This window comes from Camelina sativa, chromosome 19 (genome assembly GCF_030686135.1).
Source record: "Camelina sativa cultivar CO46 ecotype springtype chromosome 19, ASM3068613v1".
NCBI classification, from domain to species: domain Eukaryota; kingdom Viridiplantae; phylum Streptophyta; class Magnoliopsida; order Brassicales; family Brassicaceae; genus Camelina; species Camelina sativa.
The window spans coordinates 24,902,103-24,924,378 of record NC_141898.1 but is presented as its reverse complement, the minus strand read 5'-3'; the positions used below and the strand labels follow the sequence as shown (position 1 = coordinate 24,924,378).

Sequence of the window (22,276 nt, the reverse complement as noted above, 5' to 3'; positions counted from 1 at the left end):
CATTCTTTCTTTTCTCAAGAACATTCTTCTAACAAACTCAAGAAAAATCAAAAATTTCTGGAGATTATCATCCGATCTTCAATTTTATCTTCTCGATCTTCATCGAATCGTTCATCATCAACGGTTCATCAATCTGATTCGCTAAATCCAGCTCAAATCTAGCTCGAATTTGATAAGCACGATGAGTACATCGATCAATCATCTTGTTTACACTTTCGCTTATGCTGTGTTCGTGGCTGTTCTTGAGATCTTAGCTTCCGCGATTTGGATTTTGCTTGTGCTCTGGCTCTGCAATTGAGAGATTTTGGTACTTGCTTGAGGTATTGTTTGTTTGATTCTCTTGGAATCTTTGTGATTGAGTGATTTCCTCTTGGGTTGTTGTTTCAATGGCGGCGCATGATAGTTCATCGCGTTCTTCTACTGATCAGTATGACAATCCTTATTTTCTTCATAGCTCGGATCATGCTAGTATGGCTTTGATCTCTGATAGGTTGAGTACTGGTTCAGAGTTTCATTCATGGCGTAGATATGTTCGTATGGCACTAAATGTGCGTAACAAATTGGGTTTCATTGATGGACAATTCAGAAACCATCTGATGGTCATCGTGATTATGGATCTTGGTCGCATTGTAACGACATGGTTTCTACTTGGTTGATGAGCTCTGTATCCAAGAAGATTGGCCAGAGTATCTTATTCATTCCCACCGCAAAGGGTGTGTGGAAGAATATTATATCTCGTTTTAAGCAGGATGATGCTCCTCGCATTTTTGAGATTGAACAACGATTAAGCAATCTGCAACAAGGCTCCATGGATATCAGTGCTTACTACACTGAGCTTGTTACACTATGGGAGGAATATTGTAACTATGTAGAGCTTCCTGTTTGCACTTGTGGGAGATGCGAATGTCCGGATTATTAAGTTTCTTATGGGTTTAAATGAGTCTTATGCATCTTCTCGCCGACAGATTCTAATGATGAAACCTATCCCATCTCTTGAAGAAGTTTTTCATATGGTGACACAGGATGAAAGAACCACTACTATCAAGCCTACTTCCAAGAATGATGGTGTCATTTTTCAGGCTTCTCATACTGCTACACCTATGGAGGAGGTATCTTATAATCCGTTTGCTGGTCAATCTGATAACGAAGTTTATGCTGCGGTTCAGAATACTTTTAGGCCAAGGTCTTCACGACCGTTATGTACTCACTATGGCATGACTGGTCATGTAGTCCAGAAGTGTTATAAACTTCATGGTTATCCTCCAGGATATATACCTGGCTATAAGATCACTTATCAGTCTTCCCAGCGACCACAGAGTTATCCTTCTCAGTCCTTTCAACCAAGAGGACAGTTTCCTCCTCAACAACAGTCTCATGCGGTTGCCAATGTTACTACTGGTTCTACTTCTACTGCGGAGGGTATGCCATACTTACCTCCACCTGCTTCGAGTGTAGTTAATCTCGATGTTAGTCAGATTACTCCAGAACAAGCTCAATCTTTGATTCAACAACTCTCTGTTCGTGCTAAGTCTTCAGAGACTCCGGCCCCTTCCTCATTTGCTGTGTCTATCACTGCACATGGTATTATGGCTGAGGAGTCTTCTTCGGGTACAATCATTTTCCCTGACACTTTTCCTTCTACTTCTCTTTGTTTCGAACATAATACTCTCACTTTTCAACATCAATGCTTATCTTCTCTTTCTACTAAACTTCCTCATGGTAGTTGGATAATAGACACTGGAGCTACTAGTCATGTTTGTTCGGATCTTACAATGTTGAATGAGACTATGGATGTTTCAGGGGTGACAGTCTCTCTACCTGATGACACCTGGGTGGCTATTGCACATTGTGGCACTGTGCATTTGTCATCTTCCCTCATACTGCATGATGTTCTTCATGTTCCTTCTTTAAGTTTAATCTCATTTATGTTAGCTCACTCTTACAACGAAACAACATGTCTGCTCATTTCTTTTTTTGATTCATGTTATATACATGAGTTTATTCAAGACTTGACGATTGGTAGAGGTGTTCTTCTGCATAATCTTTACATTTTCAAACCTGCTGCATCTTCCGACATTTCACATTTTGTTGGATCCTTGCGAGTTGATGGCACTCTCTGGCACCAACGCCTTGGACACCCATCTTCTGACAAGTTAAAGAGTTTATCTGGTATTTTACAATTGTCTAAGTCTAGTTTCGATAATGAGTCTATATGTCCCATATGTCTTTTAGCTAAGCAGAAACGTCTATCCTTTGAGTCTCATAATCATAGGTCTTCCTCTCCATTTGATCTTGTCCATCTAGATGTTTGGGGTCCATTTTCTACATAGTCTATTCTTACAATAGTTGATGATTGCACTCGTGTAACCTGGATTTATATGTTACGCAATAAAAGTGATGTTTCAAAGTCTTTCCCCAATTTTCTTATACATGTTCATACTCAATACAAGTCCAAGATTAAAGAGATACGAACTGATAATGCCCCTGAATTAGCTTTTCAGGATTTAATACAACAACATGGCATGGTTCATCAGTTTTCTTGTGCTTATACTCCTCAACAGAACTCTGTTGTTGAGCGAAAACATCAACATCTGTTAAATGTCGCTAGATCCCTGTTATTTCAGTCCAATGTTCCTTTGCTCTGTTGGAGTTCTTGTGTTTACACTACTGTTTTTCTGATCAATAGGATACCTTCTGCTGTTTTAGATCATAAAACACCTTATGAGTTGCTTTTACACAAGAAACCTGAATACTCTTTTCTTAAATCTTTTGGTTGTCTATGTTATTTGTCAACTTTAGTGAAAGATAGGCATAAATTTAGTCCTCGGGCTGATCAATGTGTGTTCTTAGGCTATGCATCTGGGTATAAAGGTTACAAGGTTCTTCATTTGGATACAAATGTAGTTTCGGTTTCTAGAAATGTCATCTTTCATGAAAATATTTTTCCTTATAAGACTACTATTCCTCATACGGATTTCTTTAACAATCGTGTACTTCCTTTACCTGCTCCTAACATATCTGACACTGCTATTACACCCATGCATGATCATACCATACATATACCATCATTGTCATCATCCACACTATCTGGCCATACACACTCTGGTGTCTCTAGTTCAGAGACTCAACCTATCGAGACGTCTGTGATCTCCTTGCCCATTGCGAGACCCAAACGTACAACTAAGGCTTTAGGTTATCTCTCTGACTATCACTGTTCTTTAATACAACATAACAATTCCCAAATTTCAATTCCTACACCAAAACAGATCACTACACCATACCCTCTTTCCTCTGTTCTCTCTTATTCTTGTTTAAAACCTACATATCAAGCTTATGTCCTTTCCATTTCGGTTGAAACCGAACCCAAAAACTTCCGACAAGCCATAATATCTGTGTGGTGGACAAAGGCTATGAACGTGGAGCTTGATGCTATGGAGGCTTTACGAACTTGGAGTGTTACGTCATTACCACCAGGGAAGAATGTGGTTGGTTGTAAATGGGTCTACACTATCAAGTGTAATTCTGACGGTTCTATTGAACGAGATAAAGCTAGATTAGTTGCTAAAGGATTCACACAACAAGAAGGAGTTGATTACTTTGATACTTTTTCGCCTGTTGCTAAACTTGCTAGTGTGAAGATGATTTTAGGCCTGGCTGCTAAAAAAGGATGGAGCTTGACTCAAATGGATGTGACGAATGTTTTCTTACACAGTGATCTAGAAGAAGAGATCTATATGAGCTTGCCGGAAGGATATACTCCGCCTGAGGGTACAACCCTACCTCCTAATCCGGTTCTACGCTTGCATAAGTCTATCTACGGTTTGAAGCAAGCTTCCCGACAATGGTACAAGTGTTTATCCAAAGCTTTGACTGATGAAGGCTTTGAACAGTCCTATGCTGATAACACACTGTTCACAAAGATAACAGATACCTCTTACACTGCTATCTTAGTATATGTTGATGATATACTTATAGCCAGTGATAGTGATGAAGCTGTTAGATCCATTAAGGCGGCACTAGCTCGTTAGTTTAAGATGAAGGATCTAGGACCAGCAAAATTCTTCTTAGGCTTAGAGATTGCTCGGAATTCTGATGGTATTTCAGTCTGTTAAAGGAAGTATTTCCTAGATTTACTGGCGGATACAAGATTATTAGGTAGTAAACCCAAACCAATTCCTATGGATCCTAAGATACCTCTGAGTAACGAAACAGGGACTTTACTTGATGATGCCAAACCCTACAGAGAATTGGTTGGACGTCTGTTGTACTTGTGTATCACTCGTCCTGATATCACTTTTGCAGTACACCGATTAAGCCAGTTCATTTCTTGTCCGACTGATGTGCATTTACATGCGGCTCATCAACTACTGAAGTATCTCAAGAATAATCCTGGCCAAGGTTTATTCTACTCAAAGGAGACAGAGATTTGTCTCAATGGCTTTGCTGATGTTGACTGGGGTACGTGTACTGACACAAGAAGGTCTGTTTCTGGAGTCTGCGTGTTTCTCGGTTCTTCTTTGATCAGTTGGAAATCCAAGAAGCAAGATGTGGCGAGTTCCAGTAGCACTGAGGCAGAATATAGAAGCATGGCATTGGCGACTAAAGAACTTTTGTGGCTGCATCAACTATTGAAGGATCTACACATACAGGTGGATACTCCGGCCAAATTGTTCTGTGATAACAAGTCAGCTATGCACATTGCCAATAATCCAGTTTTTCACGAGATGACTAAACATGTTGAGATCGACTGCCATATTACAAGAGATCAAGTGAAGGCTGGATTCATCTCTGTTTTACACGTCTCTACCGTCAATCAACTTGCTGATATCTTGACGAAACCTTTACATACAGGATCCTTCCAGTCTATTCTCTCTCGTTTATCGGGGTCAAGCGTCTTCTTACAGGATGATTCGGCTTGAGGGGGGTCTATTATGATATATATGTATTATTATATCAGTTAGCTAAGCTTCCTTTTACTTAGCTTATCTCATATTGTATATAAGTGACTGATGTACTATCTGATTCATTAATGAGAAAACATTCTTTCAAAGTTAATAGGTTGGTTCTTTGGATAAACCACACTCCACACCCATTGTTTCGAAATTCTGAAATTCTCCAATTGGCTTCCCATCAACATAGAACCTATTAAGAATTTAAATCTATTACCCCATTAATGAGATATTATTATTATGTTGTGATTAGTTTTTTTACGTCTCTATATTTTTTAAATTCTATCGTTCAGAAATATAATCGTAAATTACTTTTTTTTTTAAAGCTGGCAAAAATAAGAAAAAAATCATTTTGATTGAAGAAGTATATTTCAATATGTAAATTTTGTCTCACTATTATTTAAAAATTAAAAGTTATGAATCTGGTGAGTACTATATATCAGTGCAATTTGATAAGGCGAATCCAGTTTCGATTTCTAAAAACACTAATTATAGTTCACATCTCTTAGTGAACTTGTCAAGTTATCTGATAAGATAATGGAGAATAGAGAATAGAATGTTTACATATTTTAGATATGCGTATATTTAGTTTGTACTTATCGTATATTCTCTTAGCTTGATCTTCAAGTTTTGTAAAATTGTATATATACTCGACCTTTAGGTCCAAAGCAATACACAGAAAATTCAGTCTTTGATCTCTTCTTTATTTATCATGGTATCAGAGCAGGCATAAAATATTTTCTGATTTGATCCTGATATTCGATCTCTTTATTGAACCTATCTTGATTTTTCTGTGACAATGACCGAAGACGTGAAGAACATTGAATCGAAACCGAAGACGATGGAAAATCTATGACGAACGATTTCTCCATATGACTTGACCTCGAACGACAATCCCGGAAGCATCATATCGCGTCCTCTCTTGAGAGGAGATAATTATGAAGAGTGGGCTATCAACTTGGTGACCGCTCTTTACTCATGAAAGAAGTTTGGATTTCTCGATGGATCCATCAAATCTCCAACCGAAGGATCACCTGACTTTGATGATTGGAAGCCAATCAATGCACTAATTGTCTCTTGGATTAAAATGACAATCGAACCTAAGCTGCTGTCTAATATCTCGCATAAACCGCTGGCACGAGATTTGTGGGAACACATAAGAAAGAGATTTCGTGTTACCAACGGACCTCGTGTTCAACAGTTGCGAAAAGAACTTGCAAATTGTCAACAAGCTGGGATGAGTATTGAAGCATACTACGGAAAGCTTACGAAGATTTGGGATTGTCTTGGATGTTATCGACCTCCGCTGAGCTGTACATGTGGTCTTTGCACATGTAACTTCAGTGCTGAAGATGAGAAGAGAAGAGAGGAAGATAAGGTTCATGACTTTGTGATGGGACTCGACGAAGAAGTTTACGGAATGGTGAAGTCAAACTTGCTTTCTCAAGAACCGTTGCCTACTCTCGAGTATGTTTACTTGAAGGTGACTCAAGATGAGGATGCTCGACTGAAGAAAAAGAATCCTGAAGAGAAACAGGAGAACATGGCGTTTGTAGCGCAAATTCAAAAGCCAAAGTATCGAGGAGATGACAGAGACGTTGGAGTTGTTTGTTCAAATTGTGGACGAACAGGACACCGATCTGAAACGTGCTTTCAAATCTTAGGATTTCCAGAGTGGTGGGGTGACAGACCACAAAATCGTGTGGGTCGTGGAAGAGGAGTTGCACCACCAGCCGGACACTCACGAGGAAGAGGTGGAGTTGCCCGTGCAAACGTGGCAAGAGTAGTTGGTCAACCAACCGTTGGTGTTGCAAACGTAGCCGTCACGGATGCGGATAAAACAGCGGTGTGCGGTCTTACAGATGAACAGTGGCTCAGCGTCAAGCGTGTGATGAACGCTGCAGCCATCGGAGCAGATGAACAATCCTCGGGTAAGTTGATTTCTCCCTCTTGGATAATTGATAGCGGAGCGACACATCACTTGACATGTAAGAAAGAGATTCTTACAAACTTGAGAACATCGACACCAACGCAGATAATTTTGGCTGATGGTCGGATAGTAGTAGGAAATACAGTCGGAACAGTTGTGTTGAACTCTCATCTAAGTTTGATTGAAGTGTTCTACATAGAGAAATTAGGGTTTGATTTGATATCGGTTTCACAGTTGATGGAAGAAAATAACTGTGTTATTCAAATGTCTGTTCCGTTTTGTGTTGTTCAGGACCGCACTACGAGGATGCTGATTGGGATAGGTAGACCTCTTGGAGGGTTGATGTACTTTCAGAATATGGAGATAGTTGCAGCGACAAAGGGTCACACAAGTCAGTCTGTGGAGTTGTGGCATAGACGTCTGGGACATCCATCTTTGAAAGTAGTGCAAAAGTTGTCTGGTTTTGGTTTTAGTAGTGATAGTAGTGATTTATCGAATAAAGCGTGTGAAATTTGTGTCCGCGCAAAACAAACTCGTCGTTCTTTTCCTTTAAGCAATAATAAGACTTCAGAGATTTTTGAAATGATTCATTGCGATGTTTGGGGTCCGTATAGAACTCCATCGTTCTCAGGAGCAAGATACTTCCTTACCATAGTTGATGATTACTCTTGTGGTACTTGGATCTATCTCATGAATGCAAAAAGTGAAACTCCAACAAAGTTGAGATATTTTCTTGCTTTGGTTAAACGACAGTTTGGAAAGCAAGTTCGAACAATACGTAGTGATAATGGAAGCGAATTCATGTCACTAACGACATATTTCTTAGAACAAGGGATACAACATGAGACGTCTTGTGTTGGAACACCGCAACAGAACGGATGTGTGGAGCGAAAACATCGTCATTTGCTTAACGTGGCTAGAGCGGTCATGTTTGAGGGACACTTACCGGTTGAATTTTGGGGAGAATGTGCACTTGCGGCTGCTTATCTGATTAATCGAACACCATCTCTAGTATTACAAGGGAAGACACCCTATGAAGTGTTGTATGGAAAACAGCCTTTGTATGATCATCTTCGTGTGATAGGATGTGTTTGTTACATTCATAACCAAGATCATAAAGGAGACAAGTTTGTGAGTCGCAGCAGAAAGTGTGTTTTTGTTGGGTATCCTCATGGAAAGAAAGGATGGCGTGTGTATGACATAGAAAAAGAAGTGTTTGTTGTTTCACGAGATGTGGTCTTTCGTGAGGACACACTTCACTTCTTGTCTTCGCAGAGAAGTGAAACTGAAGATCCATTTGTGGACAAAGCACAAGTGGGTTCTACGACTAACGATGATCAAAGAGACTTTGTAGAAGCTGATAAGGTAGTTGTGACAAGTTCAACTCAAGATAGAGTTGACGTATCTCTATCATCGAGCGACAGTGATAGTAATGATATCTCCGACGGTGACGTTGAAGGAGATGATGTCGTTGAGCAGAACGCAAATGATACACACGAACCAGAACAAAGTACGGCACCTCCGCGTGCTGGGAGCAGAGAACGTAAACAACCTGGATATCTCAAAGATTATGACACAAGTTTTGTATGTGTTGACTCGAACAAGCCTTACCCTATTGCTGCTGTGGTTTCATGTAGTAGGTTTTCTGAAAGTCATAAAGTGTTCTTAGCTACAATTACTAGTGCACATGAACCGCGGAGCTTTGCAGAAGCAATGAAAGATGATCGATGGAGAAATGCAGTGGGTAGTGAAATAGGGTCACTTGAGCTGAATAAGACATGGACACTTGAGGATTTACCAAAGAATAAAAAGGCAATTGGCTGTCAATGGGTGTTTAGAATTAAGCATCGTTCGGATGGAGCAGTTGAGAGGTATAAAGCGAGACTAGTTGTCTTAGGAAATCGACAGGTTGCTGGAGTAGATTACGGTGAAACATTTGCTCCAGTTGTTAAGATGACTAAGGTGAGAGCCTTTCTATCTGTGGTTGCAGCTCGTAACTGGGAGGTACATCAGATGGACGTACATAACGCTTTTCTTCACGGCGATCTTGAAGAGGAAGTGTATATGACGTTACCACCTGGATTTCCTTCACGACATGATGGTAAAGTATGTAGACTGCGGAAGTCGCTATACGGTTTGAAGCAGGCTCCACGTTGTTGGTTTGCTAAGCTTGCCTCTTCACTTGAAAAGTATGGTTTTGATCAGTCCTTTGCGGATTATTCTCTGTTTGTTTTCAAGAAAAATGGAGTCGAAATTAGAGTACTGGTTTATGTGGATGACTTGGTCATCACGGGAAACACTGTACGCGCGATCGAAGAGTTTAAAAAATATCTTAGCACATGTTTTTACATGAAGGATTTGGGTGTGTTAAAATATTTTTTAGGCATCGAAGTCTCGAGAAGTCCAAAGGGGATTTATTTGAGTCAAAGGAAGTATGTGCTTGATCTTCTAGCGGAGACTGGGCTGTTAGATTTGAAACCGATATTTTTTCCTCTTGAGCAACATCATCGACTTGGTTTGGCAGTTGGTCCATTTCTTACAAACCCGGAATCGTATAGACGACTAGTTGGTAAATTGATTTATCTTGGTGTTACTAGACCCGACCTCGCATACTCTGTTCATATTCTGTCTCAGTTCATGAGTGCTTCGCGAGAGGAACATTGGGATGCTGCTGTTCGGGTTCTTCGATATTTGAAAAGTAGTCCAGGGCAAGGTATATTGCTTCGAGCGGACTGTGATCTTCAAATCACCGGGTGGTGTGATTCCGACTACGCCGGCTGCAAACTAACACGACGTTCTTGTACGGGCTGGTTTATTCAACTTGGACAGTCACCAATTTCTTGGAAAACGAAGAAGCAAGATGTGGTCAGTCAATCGTCGGCCGAAGCCGAGTATAGAGCAATGTCTATGACAACAAAGGAGTTGAAATGGGTGAAAAATCTTCTTCTCGATTTAGGTGTGGTGTTGACGCAACCGATGCGTCTTTCCTGTGACAATAAGGCTGCTCTACACATTAGTGTGAATCCGGTGTTTCATGAGAGAACAAAACATATCGAAAAGGACTGTCATTTTATCCGCGATGAAATCAAGGCAGGACGTATTGTTGCAGCTTATGTTCATACGACAATGCAACTTGCGGACATTTTCACTAAAGCATTGGGACAACGGGAGTTCGATGAGTTTCGAGACAAGCTGGGCATTTTGGATCTTCATGCTCCAGCTTGAGGGGGGTAATGGAGAATAGAGAATAGAATGTTTACATATTTTAGATATGCATATATTTAGTTTGTACTTATCGTATATTCTCTTAGCTTGATCTTCAAGTTTTGTAAAATTGTATATATACTCGACCTTTAGGTCCAAAGCAATACACAGAAAATTCAGTCTTTGATCTCTTCTTTATTTATCATAAGAGGTCCCTCTTCAAAGCAAAGAGAATGTGTAAATCAAGTATATTCCTCTTTCATGACCACGAGGTCTTTAAATACACAAAGTGAACCCAAAAGGATCGAATAACTAATCCTAGAAACGAGGAACATAATTATCATAGTAGAAAATGGAATCGTGGAGTTGATCTCCCTTAAACGAAGGAAACCACTAAGCGTTTGTTTCTTCTTTTCTCTTTGATCAAGTTGTAGTTCAGTTTTGATCTTATCATTATCATTAGGATTGTGGTAAATATGCTTACACTATGTGACTCGGATTCCACATAATAGAATAGTTGTGGAACTCAGATGTCGGATCGTACTAAAGGTAGAAAGAACTGTTGCGACCTGCAAATGATAGCGCCTTTACAGCCCAAGAACTGTTGCTCTCTATCATTTGCAGGTCGACTGCAGCTCTTAAAATCAGTCATATCTGGTACTATAAACTTCTGGATTTCTACGTTCATGCTTCCTAAAGGTTGCATAAAACGGATTGAATCCCTCTGTAGTCGCTTCCTCTGGTCAGGTAATATCGAAAACAAAAAAGGAGCAAGAGTTGCATGGTCCACAGTGTGTTTGCCTAAAGCCGAAGGAGGTTTGGGGCTTCGGAGCTTTAAAGAGTGGAATAAGGTGCTATGCTTGAGATTTGTTTGGCTACTATTCTCAGATAATGGCTCTCTGTGGGCTAACTGGCACAAGTTTCATTATCTGCGAAACAATACCTTTTGGACAGTGAAAGAAGCACCAACGCACTCTTGGACATGGAACTCACTACTGAAGCTGAGACCTTTAGCAGAACAATTTATCAGAGCTAAGGTGGGTAACGGCCAGAAAACTAGTTTTTGGTTTGATCATTGGACTCCTCTCGGACCACTTATCAAGCTACTAGGCAGTGGAGGTCCTAGAGTGTTGCGACTGGCCATTAATGCTACTGTGGGAGACGCTTGTGATGACCAAGGTTGGACTCTGCCCGCCCCAAGATCAGACGCAGCTCTCTCGCTTCATGTGCACCTTACCTCCATTCAGCATCCAACCTCAAGCCTCGATCAAGACACGTACTATTGGGCCATCGAAGGGGTCCCTAACCAGGTTTACTCTTCGTCTAAAACTTGGGAGATACTCAGGCCAAGGCAAGAGGAAAAAGAGTGGTCGACATCTGTTTGGTTTAAAGGTGGCATCCCAAAGCATGCTTTTAATATGTGGCTTGTGCACCTAAACAGGCTACCGACAAGAGAGAGGTTGGTTTCTTGGGGTCTAGACATACCCTCCGATTGCTGTATTTGCTCAAGTGAAGTGGAATCTAGAGACCACCTTTTCCTAACCTGCAGTTTCGTTTCTGAGATTTGGAGACAAGTTCTCTCAAGACTGGATAACCATCATCGCTTGCTCTGCTCTTGGTCAGAGCTCCTTTTTGGATCAAATCACGCTCCCACAAAGCCCCGTCAACTCTCAGGAAGATAGTAGTTCAAGCCACTCTTTATCATATCTGGAAGCAAAGAAACAATGTCCTGCACAACCAACAGTCCCTACCCGTGCAAGCAGTTTTTAAGCTCATCGATCGCGAAGTCAAAAACATCATCACCGCGAGAAAACAGAGGAGAAAATTCAGAAATCTAATGGAGTTGTGGCTGCGATAAACCATCAATATCTTATCCCAGTTTGTTTTTTGTATCCTTGTTTTTACCTTTTTTTGCCAAGGATTCAAAATATTTTTAGGTTCTATACATTTTGTAAAACCTGATTGTTCATTTATATGATACTTACAGTTTAGCAAAACACAAAAAAAAAAAAAAAAAAACTTTCCAAAGAACTAAATTTTTTTTGAAAAAAAAAAGCTTCTTTGCAACCAACGTAATTCTTGATCAAAGACAAAGAGATGGCTTTCTTTTTTTACTTGCAAATTTAATTCTTAACGCAGATTTAATATTAAAATGCTTAATCAAAAATTAGAGGAGGTTTGAATTCGAGGGAAAAAAAAACTTCAACCGCAAAAAAGATCTTAGAACCATATAAAAAAAAAAAAATCATGGAATACACAATCTATAGAAACTCTAACAAGTTTAAAAGAACAAATTAGGAAAAACAAAACCGGATCTCTGGAGAACTCTCAATTGAAAATTAAAAATGTGTAACGTGTTAATGGGCTTAATTAGTAAATATCGTTGTCCATAGTTTTCCTTTTTGACGGGGATGTGTTTGTGAGATTATTTTGTTTTGGTGAATTTATGTTTTGTTATATACGACTCCCGTCTTCTTAATTAGTTCTAACTACGTACGTGATTGCGAGTTTCTTTTTAAAGCATAAATGACTAAGGTAATAGATGTATTTTATGAGATTTTATCAAACGAATATGTGCATGAATGGTTACATATATAGATGCAAATCATGCAATCATGCATAACACGAACTAGAATTTAACTAACTCCCTGGAAGTGTATAGGATTTTAAAAAATTAAACATTTCATGTTTTTGGGTTTCTAAAACATTCTTGACTGACAAAACAGTTGTCCGATTGGAGTGTATATATATAATTTATCAAACAAATATCCTTCCTCCCAAAGAAAATAAAATAGAGTGTTGACAAAATAAAAATAGCTTATAGAAATTAGAAAATGATTTCATGAATATATTGATGATTTAATAAATAAGAAAAATAAAAGTAAGGATGCATATATGTAGAGAGCATGAGTGTGGACTCATGTAGGATAACAAAACTCTTTCTGTACTTCTTCTTCTTACTTCACTTCACCTCTACTGAGTTTCATTTTCTTCTCTTTTGTTAGTGACACAAGAGAGAACGTCTGTCACTGTTTCAGTAAATAGGTAACGACTTCCTTAGGATTTCAGCGTAGTAAAGATGCTAGCTTTCTTTCATTTTTGTGCTTCTTATTCAACGAAAACTATATTTTTGAAGTGATTCGGTTTGGTGCAGAAACGAGATAACAACGTCGTGGGTCACTCTAGGAAACTAAACATTCAGGTAACAGAGTCTTATTTTGCAGAAAGACTTGAACTTTTTGGGAAATGTAACCTAATGAAACATAAAAGCTCGCTTATTTATGAGAAAAAGTTCCATTTTTTTCAAGAATCAGAGAGAAAGACGAGTGTTTTTTGTGTTTGTTTTGTAGAAAGACTTGCACTTTTTGGGTAATGTAACCCAAGGAACCATAAAAGCTTGCTTATTTATCAGAAAAAAAGTTCATTTTTTTCAAGAATCAAAGCTAAAGACGAGTGTTTTTTTTTTGTGATGTGTTTGTTTTGTAGAAAGACCAAACCTTTTTCTTGTGAAATGAACCTCAGAGAGACATATAAAAGATAAAAGTTTGCATCTTGAGTTTATATTTTCCACCTAAGTTCGAATCTCATCTGTCTGCTCCGATCCTCTAGCATTTCTCCGTTTCAAGCTTCCATTTTTAAGACGTTTTGAGCTTCGTCTCTCCTCTATTCAAACACAAATCTCCAATAAACTTCTTGTGATTTCGATTTGGTTTGCCAGTTTTTGTCTCTCTTTCTTTTATGCGTGTCTTCCCTTGGCTCTGTTTGTTGATTTCTTTTCCTTGTTGGGACCTTTTAAATCTACAATCTTTTCTTAAGCGATGCTTAGAAGTTGGTTGTGCTTTTGTTACATGAGCACTAAATAGTTATGAAGTGGGTTTCGATGACTTGAAAAGAAATAACTTGATGCTAAAAGTTTATTGAGGTGTGTAGTGTAGAGCTTGATATGGAAAATATGTTGCTTTGATTTATCATTGCATTAGCATCTTAAATTTTATGATATCAATACTTCAACCTCTCTAATCTGTTATGTCTTTTGAAACCCTGGCAGGCACTCTGTCTGAACAAAGATGAGTGACCAAGGTCCAAATACGATCCCTGTGAAGGTAAGTGACAACATAACTATATGTTACTATGTTAGGCAATGTTAACTAATAACTACTAATAGGATTACTTATATGTTGTATATGTGTGTAGTGCAAGCTCACTATACCTAAAGAAGTTTATGAGTTCTTTGAGAGTGTTCAAAAGTATATCCCTGGTCCGATTATGGCTATGATCATATCCTCCAAACCTGATGATGATCAGATCGAAATTGTCGAGAAGGTGGAAACACTTCATACGCTTGGTGGAAAAAGCACACGGTAATATTCTATTAAATTATACTGTTATAGAATAATCAGTGGTTGTGTACGAAATATATGGGTTTACTAATAGTCGGTCGTCGTTATGTTTTATTGCAACTATCATGTGTTGGTTTTCAGGTCGTGTCCGACTCTTTGAAGGGTATTAACTGGAAAAAGTACATGGGTTGGATAAGAGATCAAGGACCTCATAGTGAGATCTCTTTCCCAAACTAATGATTCTATTGTGTGTATCTTGAATATCTGAAAGTTTTCTCATCACTTTCAACTTTCTATTTTCGCAGATACTTGCTGGGCTATTGTGGTTGCTGAGTTGATTAGTGCACTAAGATTTATTTTAAAGTATGATGCAACATACACTGATTATTCGGCTCAGTATTTGGTTGATTACGCTGATCAAGCTAAAGGATTGGAGAACCACTCAAAAGAAGGGCATTATTGTTACACACACTCTATCGCCAAAGGCTTAGAGTTTGTAAAGCATGGAGGTATACCATTGGCAAAACACTGGAAGTATGTAGGTTGTCGAAAGCCACCTGCTTATTCTCCACCAAAGGATCACTCTCATGTTCGTATAGCTTCAGTACAACGAAGGTATAAATTACATGAGGCATTACCCCAACTCCAGTTTCACCCCATTGGAGCATCCTTGGCTATCTTTCAACCAGATTATCAGAATATCAAAAAGGTACAAAACCATAAATTCAGATTTTACAACAACTTTTTTTATGATTTCATTAGACAACAAGCTTATGTATTCTATGTTTTAATTTGTTAGGGAAAGTACCGGGGACCTATGTCCAAAGGATCTATATATAAAGGTCTCCATGCTGTATCAATATCACTACAAGAAAACAATTGATTTGCGATGGAAGAATATCTAATAAATCCCTCGCAAATCGACTAAAGCAACGGATTTGCGAGGAAAGTCAATTCCTCGCAAATCGCTTCTCGCAAATTGGTCAACGTTGCAAATCCCTCGCAATATTTGCTAGGAACCAAATTTAGTTTCTAGTTAATCTCTCGCAAATTTTGCTATTACAATTGCAACTTTATTTTCGGTCGCAACCTTTGAAAAAAATTATTAATATGAAATTGAACCATAATTAGCCATTTTTGCAGTTTGTGATTAGAAAAATTTATTTTGATTAAAAGTAATTAAAACTGCACTTAAAATAAATAGTAGTTTACAAAAAACTTAATTAAATATTTCTATATATATTTATATGAAATAAAAACTTGATACAAAATATCAACATTAAAAAAAAATATATATACACCAAATTTACAAGTTACATAATCTATTTTGTTGACTTGTCTCTTTTTGTCGTTGACCCTTTAGTCACCACAGTCCACAGCTCCTTCGTGTCGTGACTTCTCTCTCATTGCTTTGCTATGTTCTTTTTAAACATTCAGTCTTCCTCTTTTCTGAAAATAAAAAATCACCAAAAATAAGATACACATACACACACACAGAAAGATTAATATTGATTTCAATACCAAGCTAACATCACAAAATCGAAGCAGTGAAGGAAAAGACTAACCGAAATTGTTGTCGAGCTTAAACCTGTTGCCTTTATTCGTTTTTGCTTTTGTGAATCTATAAAACAGAATAATATTCATAAACTGAGGAAAATAAACGAGATTGCAATACAAAACTCTAATTTTTTTTCAGCTAGGTGCCGACGAACGAAATCTAAGGACCGAAAAACATACCTATATCAGATCTGTTGTATAATCGAGAAAAATACCATTGGCTCCTCTGAACCACAAGCACCATCATCCTCCTTCCTCGCTCTTTACATCTCACGAACATCGCTACCTCTCCTCGCGCCGCCACCAGAAAAATATATTTTCGGTTCCCTCTCCAAATCATCATCTCCGCTATAAACGCTAAGCAGCCATGGCTAAGAGAGAGAGGGAAGGGAGCCATAGATCTCGTAGGAAGAGGAGATAATGTTAAGAGGTAGAGAAGGGAAGTCAAAAAAGTAAATCCATCCATTCCTTTTATTGTTATCAACGGTGGATATCAAATGAGGTGTGACCCTCTCCTTTAAGAATTAGTCAATCAGAAACAAGTCTGTTTATTTGTATTTTAAAAGTTTTTTCTTATGTTATCATTATACTAAAAAAGACAAACTAGAGTATATCACAAAAACTATTTACAAATAATTTAATAACATAATTAAGTTCATTCGCAAAATAATTAGAAAAACACAGTGTCTCAAATACCTTGCAAATATTGTTAGGGAATTGCTAAGGTCCCTCGCAAAAGCCTAGCAAAATTATAAAAAATATACAATTTTTGTTTCCAGATACTTAATTCTCCCAAATGTTTAAAATTTTAACAAATAAATCCATAAACTAAAATTCAAAAAAAAATCAATTTTTTGAAAAATCTGCTAGAGAATTGCGAGAAACCGTAGCAAATCCCTTGCAAAGTCTTTCGCGTTTAGGTTTTGAAGTTGTCATTTGTGTCAATATTTGCGAGGAAAATGCTATAACTTGAGTAGTTTGCGATGGATTTGCGACGGATTTGCTAAATGTCTAGCAAATCAGTCGCAAATTTGTCGCAAATCTTGAATATTATTTTATAAAACCCATCAAAAAAAATTTAAAAAATTAGTCAAATAAACTTTCAAGTATATTATAAGGTCCAATGGTCTCATCATACTCTTTTCTACCATCAAACTTTCCAAAATTATACAATTTTGCATTCCTCTAATCATTAACTATCTTCTACTATATCTTCTATATATGTTCATTACATTGAGACAAACATATATATATATATATATATATATATCTCCGATAGTTTTGTGTTGCACTGCCCTATCTTTGATTATAAGTCTTGGATTCATCTTTTCAATCATTAATAGTAATGTAATTAGTCTTTAGGGTTTAGGGTTTGAAGTTTGAAATGCAATTGCGACAAATTTGCTATGCATCTAGCAAATCTGTCGCAAATCTTGAATATTATTTTATAAAAACCATCAAAATAATTTTTTTAGAATTGTTCAAATTAACCTTCAAGTATATTATAAAGTCCAATGGTCTCATCATACTTTTCTCTATCATCTTTTTAATCATTAATAGTAATGTAATTCAGAATAATTCACCTTATAAACATTCAATTGTATTTCATAATAATTCTTTAAAATTTTGTATATTTATAAAAAAAAAAAAAAAAATCCTAATATTGCTATGGATTTGCTATGGCCTCCGCAATTCACTTGCATATCCCTAGGAAATTTGCTATGGAGTTTGTCTTCGCAAAAGCCTCGCAATATTGCGATAGATTTGCGAGGGATTTTACCTACCCAACGAATTTGACGTGAATCCCTCGCAATTGTGCAGCGGATTTGCGACGACCTCCTTCCTCGCAATTTTGCGAGGGATATGCTAGTAATTTTTTTGGTCTCGTACTACCCTCGCAAATCCAACGCAAATTTGCGAGAGCTATTTTCCGTCACAAGTTGTCCTCGCAAAAAGCGTGTTTTCTTGTAGTGTATATGGCATTGTTGTAGAAGATGGAGAAACAATTGCCTTGGTAAAGTCTTCTCATGGAGAATATGTGGGAGATGATGGTTATTTCAAAGTGTCTTTAGATATCATGGTAGTTGAGGTTCCATGGGAAGGAAAAGAGGCTCATCCCAATTTCAAACGCCCAAGGCATCTGCTCACTGGATTTTGCTTCCCAGAACTCCTCCCTCGGGAAGTTGAACAGGTGCATATTTACAGTTTTGAATAAAGGTTTTGGTATAATAAATTTATATGAATGTTAAATCATGTCTTAGCTAGTAGTAATTAATTACAGGGATTTCATTCTCACATTCTGAGATACTTGTGCAGTATATGTATATCATGCTTATTGTTATCAATGATTGCAGGAACGGAAGTAGTCCTTCCCGTTTGACTTGAGGAAAAAGAAAAAGGACTGGAGTAGCCCTTTGACCAACCTAAAAGCCAGTTTATGCCTTCCACTGATGAGAGTAATCGACACTGCTGTTTTTTTTTCCCCCAAAGCATTCATTATTTTAGACTCAGAAAATATTTTGGACATAAATGTGCTTTTTGTTTTTGTTTAAGACATTACCATGTCGTTTTTAAAGCTCATCTTTAAGACATTACCATGGCACTAATATCAATTTAGAATCATCTCGTCAACTGTCAACACTCAACACTCAACACTCAACAGGTAGGAGAAAGCAATAATATCAAACATAACACACATTGGGAAAGCCTCGGTTTGTAGAGATTAGGCAACAAAAAAAGTGTCTTCAATCCTATCCTATTGTCTATAAACTACCACTCTCTTGATTAACAAACCTTGCAATAAACCAGCAACGAGATTAACAATGAAACACAAAAACACGCTACGACACAAGACCCTGTCTTAGTGTTAGCAGAGGTTTCACTAAACCAATTAATCCTAATTTTCATATTTACTTAATTGCCATACTTAATACTTTTAAATTTTTTATGTATGATGTTTTATATGAATTATATATTAGTTTATTTGGTTAAAGTATCGAAATTTTATTTAGTTTTAAACTTTTTCTATTAAATTAAGTTGGTTGTAGTGAATATAGAAGAGTTATTAAATTTTTGATTGATTTGTTTTATAGTACACCTTCAAACACTACTTTTTAAGGCTTATAAGTTTGAATTTTTTATCGGTAAGATAAGCCCGAAAAAGCCCGAAAAGCTCTATAGCCATGTTAGGGCCGGGCTCAAACTTAGAAATATAGGCTCGGAAATATTTCGGATCGGACCGGACTCAAACATATACAAGCTTTACGGGTTTCGGACCGGACTGGGCCGGACCAGCCCGATTGACACCCCTACTTAGCAGTAATATCAAAACCAGCAAGCGAGGCACCAAATCGAGTAACGGAAGAAGAAGAAAGGGAGAGAGGGTTTAATTGATATTTTAGTCATAAATAAGAATTTTAAAACTTAGGTAAATGACACACACATTGGGAATACATTATATAAAAGTTTGTCCCGCTGGGTTTAAACCTAGCTACATAAATTTAAGAGGGACATATATCCGAATAAATTCAACTGGACTTGTAGGCCAAGCAGTCAAATTCTAGGCAAATGTGTCCCGGCATCCCATCCATGGTTCTCCTTACAATAGCTTGGTACTCCATAGGTGTACCAGTCGGATCACCATTTCCCTTGAAACTTATGTAGAAGATGGCGTTGGTGGCCTTGTCTATCATATGTGGTGACGCTTCTCTGTTTTCCAGAGTTTGTACAATTATCTTCTTTATATCAAGTGGTAGAAAAGGCCTCAAGTCAGTCTAGAAAAGCATAAACTCGAGTTATGACATGAATGAAAAAAAGAAAGAAAAACCCCAATCAATCAATGTTTTAGCACGAAGCCATTTGAATAAAAGAGCCTTACTTACCGTATATGAAGAGCTTTTGGAGTAAAAAGCAAACTCAGCGTACATATGAAGCCAATCAATTCCTTGCCAGTCTGATTCTTGCAACTATGGAGATCCATAAAACTTTGTGATAAATCATCATATCATACACACACAAATAAGCGGAAAGAAGCAAAGCTAGATACCTCATAAGAATGCCCCTTATTGCTAGCCAGGTCTTGCTCCGTCAACCAGGTCGGCATCTTACCTTTGTAAGAATCATCTACTGCATCATCTTTCCATCTCCTCTGAGGCCCAATAAAAGTAGTCCGAGGGCCAGCAGGAACTAAGAAATTCCAACAGTTAAAATATATATACATACATGCAAACTAGAGGAGAAAAGGTAAAGTGAAATAATAGAGTGAGAGTGTAGTTAGTTAAGTTACCTTTCAGTCTGGAAATTTCGGTCTGCACCATAAAGGATGACTCTTGGGGAGAATAATCTTTGCAAACACAAGTCTGAAAATTGCAAAGAGAGTTGGATGTATCCGTGGCCTCCAACGTTATGTAGTACCGGAGAAATCTACCAATCATATCATCGTTGTATTTGTTTATACCAATCAATCTGAGGTTGGTTCCCTACAAAGCCCAATATCTATCTATCAGCAGTAGCCTCAGAAAGAAACGCAAGAGAGGGGGAGACAAACCCAAATTTGTTTACCTTCTGAAGATTGAAACAGTGAAGTCCCAGTCTACCCAAAAGACCCATGTCGTATGGATAGTCATACGCATCTCTCAGTATGTAGGGATATATTCCACCATACCGAAGATCAAAGCGATCAACATCGAAACCCTGTTTGTTCCACACATTTAGATAAAAACCACAACTTTGAAGAACATCAAAAACAACAACGGTATCAATTAATTTCAATCCAACTAGTACTATGATAAAATCTTACGTCAGACTGTAGAAATTGTCGATTGTATTCCTTCTCGACCATAGAGGCAATATAATCATCATCGTCGTCGTCATCGCAAGAATCGTACTCAACCTTATGGAAATTTCTTATCGGGGCGGGGGCGGGGGCGGCGTAGGTTGAGCTCTCCAATTTCCGTTTACGCTGCGGCAACTCATCCCCAAACTTTGGAACCAAGATCGCAACCTCATCCATTCTCGCCTTAAAAACCCTAGATCTCTAACCCTAATTCTCTGCGATTTCGACAAAAGAGCTACAACAAACAAACAGGCTCAGAGGCGACCTTCCCTTATCAATTTTACGCTTTAGACCCCTTTCTTTTTCAACTTTTCACATCAGACACTTTACTTTTCTTATCCAATTCCTGATTCGAAAAAAGGGAAACAAGGCATGAATTTTACTAAAGTGGTGAAAAAAGAAATTTTGTTTGTAGTAAATTAAATGTCTAATTTTTATTAACTTTCCAAATAAATCATAATTTTCGTTGATTCTATATATATAAAAAGTTACTTTTTCCTCTCTTTCTTGTGCAGCCACCTCAGCAAACTCCAAATTCATCTTAGAGCATGCCACATCATCTAACTCTTTCTTAATGCAACAATTAACAGCTAAAAATTAACCAAGCGACATCTTGCAAAAAAAAAAATAAATAAATAAAAAAATCCACTAAGCATATGAAACTTAGCCTCAAAACCCATTGTCTCCCCACATGGCCATGATCTCCGTTTCAAGCTTCTCTCATCTCCTGTGGCTTCCTGGTTTCTCAATTTAACTTTAGTTATAACTTCTACGTGCAATTTTTCTACGCTGGAAGACCACATGTAAGAAGATGCTTCCTCTTCAGTTTAAGGACTTTTTAAATTCACGTCCTGTTTTCTCATGTTTCCTGTTTTGTTGTCTCTCTAGCTCATGGAGAAGCATTGGGTTGGAGGTTGATCAACAATCTTAATTCATGTTTTCTAGATTTCAGTGTCTCTCTTAGGTGTCGGAGAAGTTTTGGTTTTTGGATGATATGATGATGTTCAAACTCACACACTCAGACCATTGTCGATGATAGCTAGCTCTTTGACGCCGAATTCTCAAGCACACAAGAGTTCGTGGTAAGATCTTTTTTTTTTTTTAAATTAGGGATCTTTCTTGCTATTGCATAAATCTAAGTCATACACCATAATTCTCACTGACTTCGTCTAATTGCATGAGAATAAGTATAAAGATAAAAACAAAAAGTGTCGTCATATATTTTCTATAATGATATATAGAACTTTCTCAGCAGCACTAAAGCTCAAAGCCCTCAAGCCTCAACTGAAAGCAAGGTTCAAAGACTTAGTTTACCAATACGGGACAAACAATTTCAACGAGAGTTTATTGGTTCAATCAGCCACACTTGCTTATTTTAATCAGTTTAGGTGATTTATCATGATCCTATTATTTGTCTGCTTTTATTTTCTGAAACGGTTAACGTTTCATTTTCTTCTAAAAC

At 37.7% G+C, this 22,276-nt stretch overlaps 3 protein-coding genes and 1 long non-coding RNA gene across 4 annotated transcripts; 2 read left to right on the top strand and 2 right to left on the bottom strand.

Moving 5' to 3' along the window:
• Nucleotides 1-386: 386 nt before the first annotated feature.
• LOC104768231 (uncharacterized) lies at nt 387-919 on the top strand. Its single transcript, XM_087501319.1, has 2 exons — nt 387-530; nt 587-919. Exons 1-2 carry the CDS (start codon nt 387-389, stop codon nt 917-919), a joined length of 477 nt encoding a protein of 158 aa, XP_087357445.1.
• Nucleotides 920-14,150: 13,231 nt separating this feature from the next.
• Nucleotides 14,151-15,306, top strand: LOC147920975 (protein HEAT-INDUCED TAS1 TARGET 4-like). The gene is made up of 5 exons (XM_087501318.1): nt 14,151-14,186; nt 14,278-14,406; nt 14,565-14,637; nt 14,729-15,132; nt 15,223-15,306. Exons 1-5 carry the CDS (start codon nt 14,151-14,153, stop codon nt 15,304-15,306), a joined length of 726 nt encoding a protein of 241 aa, XP_087357444.1.
• A 336-nt stretch (nt 15,307-15,642) lies between these two features.
• Nucleotides 15,643-16,558, bottom strand: LOC147920974 (uncharacterized). The gene is made up of 3 exons (XR_015590380.1): nt 16,161-16,558; nt 15,989-16,044; nt 15,643-15,872 (listed from the first exon to the last, which is right to left on the bottom strand). It is a non-coding gene; the product is annotated as an uncharacterized LOC147920974 (long non-coding RNA).
• A 2,801-nt stretch (nt 16,559-19,359) lies between these two features.
• On the bottom strand, nt 19,360-21,265 carry LOC104767250 (UPF0725 protein At4g28920-like). The gene is made up of 6 exons (XM_010491300.3): nt 20,779-21,265; nt 20,541-20,672; nt 20,266-20,458; nt 20,026-20,165; nt 19,862-19,945; nt 19,360-19,753 (listed from the first exon to the last, which is right to left on the bottom strand). The coding sequence occupies exons 1-6, from the start codon at nt 20,989-20,991 to the stop codon at nt 19,508-19,510; spliced, it is 1,008 nt and encodes a 335-aa protein (XP_010489602.1). The 5' UTR covers nt 20,992-21,265; the 3' UTR covers nt 19,360-19,507.
• Nucleotides 21,266-22,276: the final 1,011 nt, after the last annotated feature.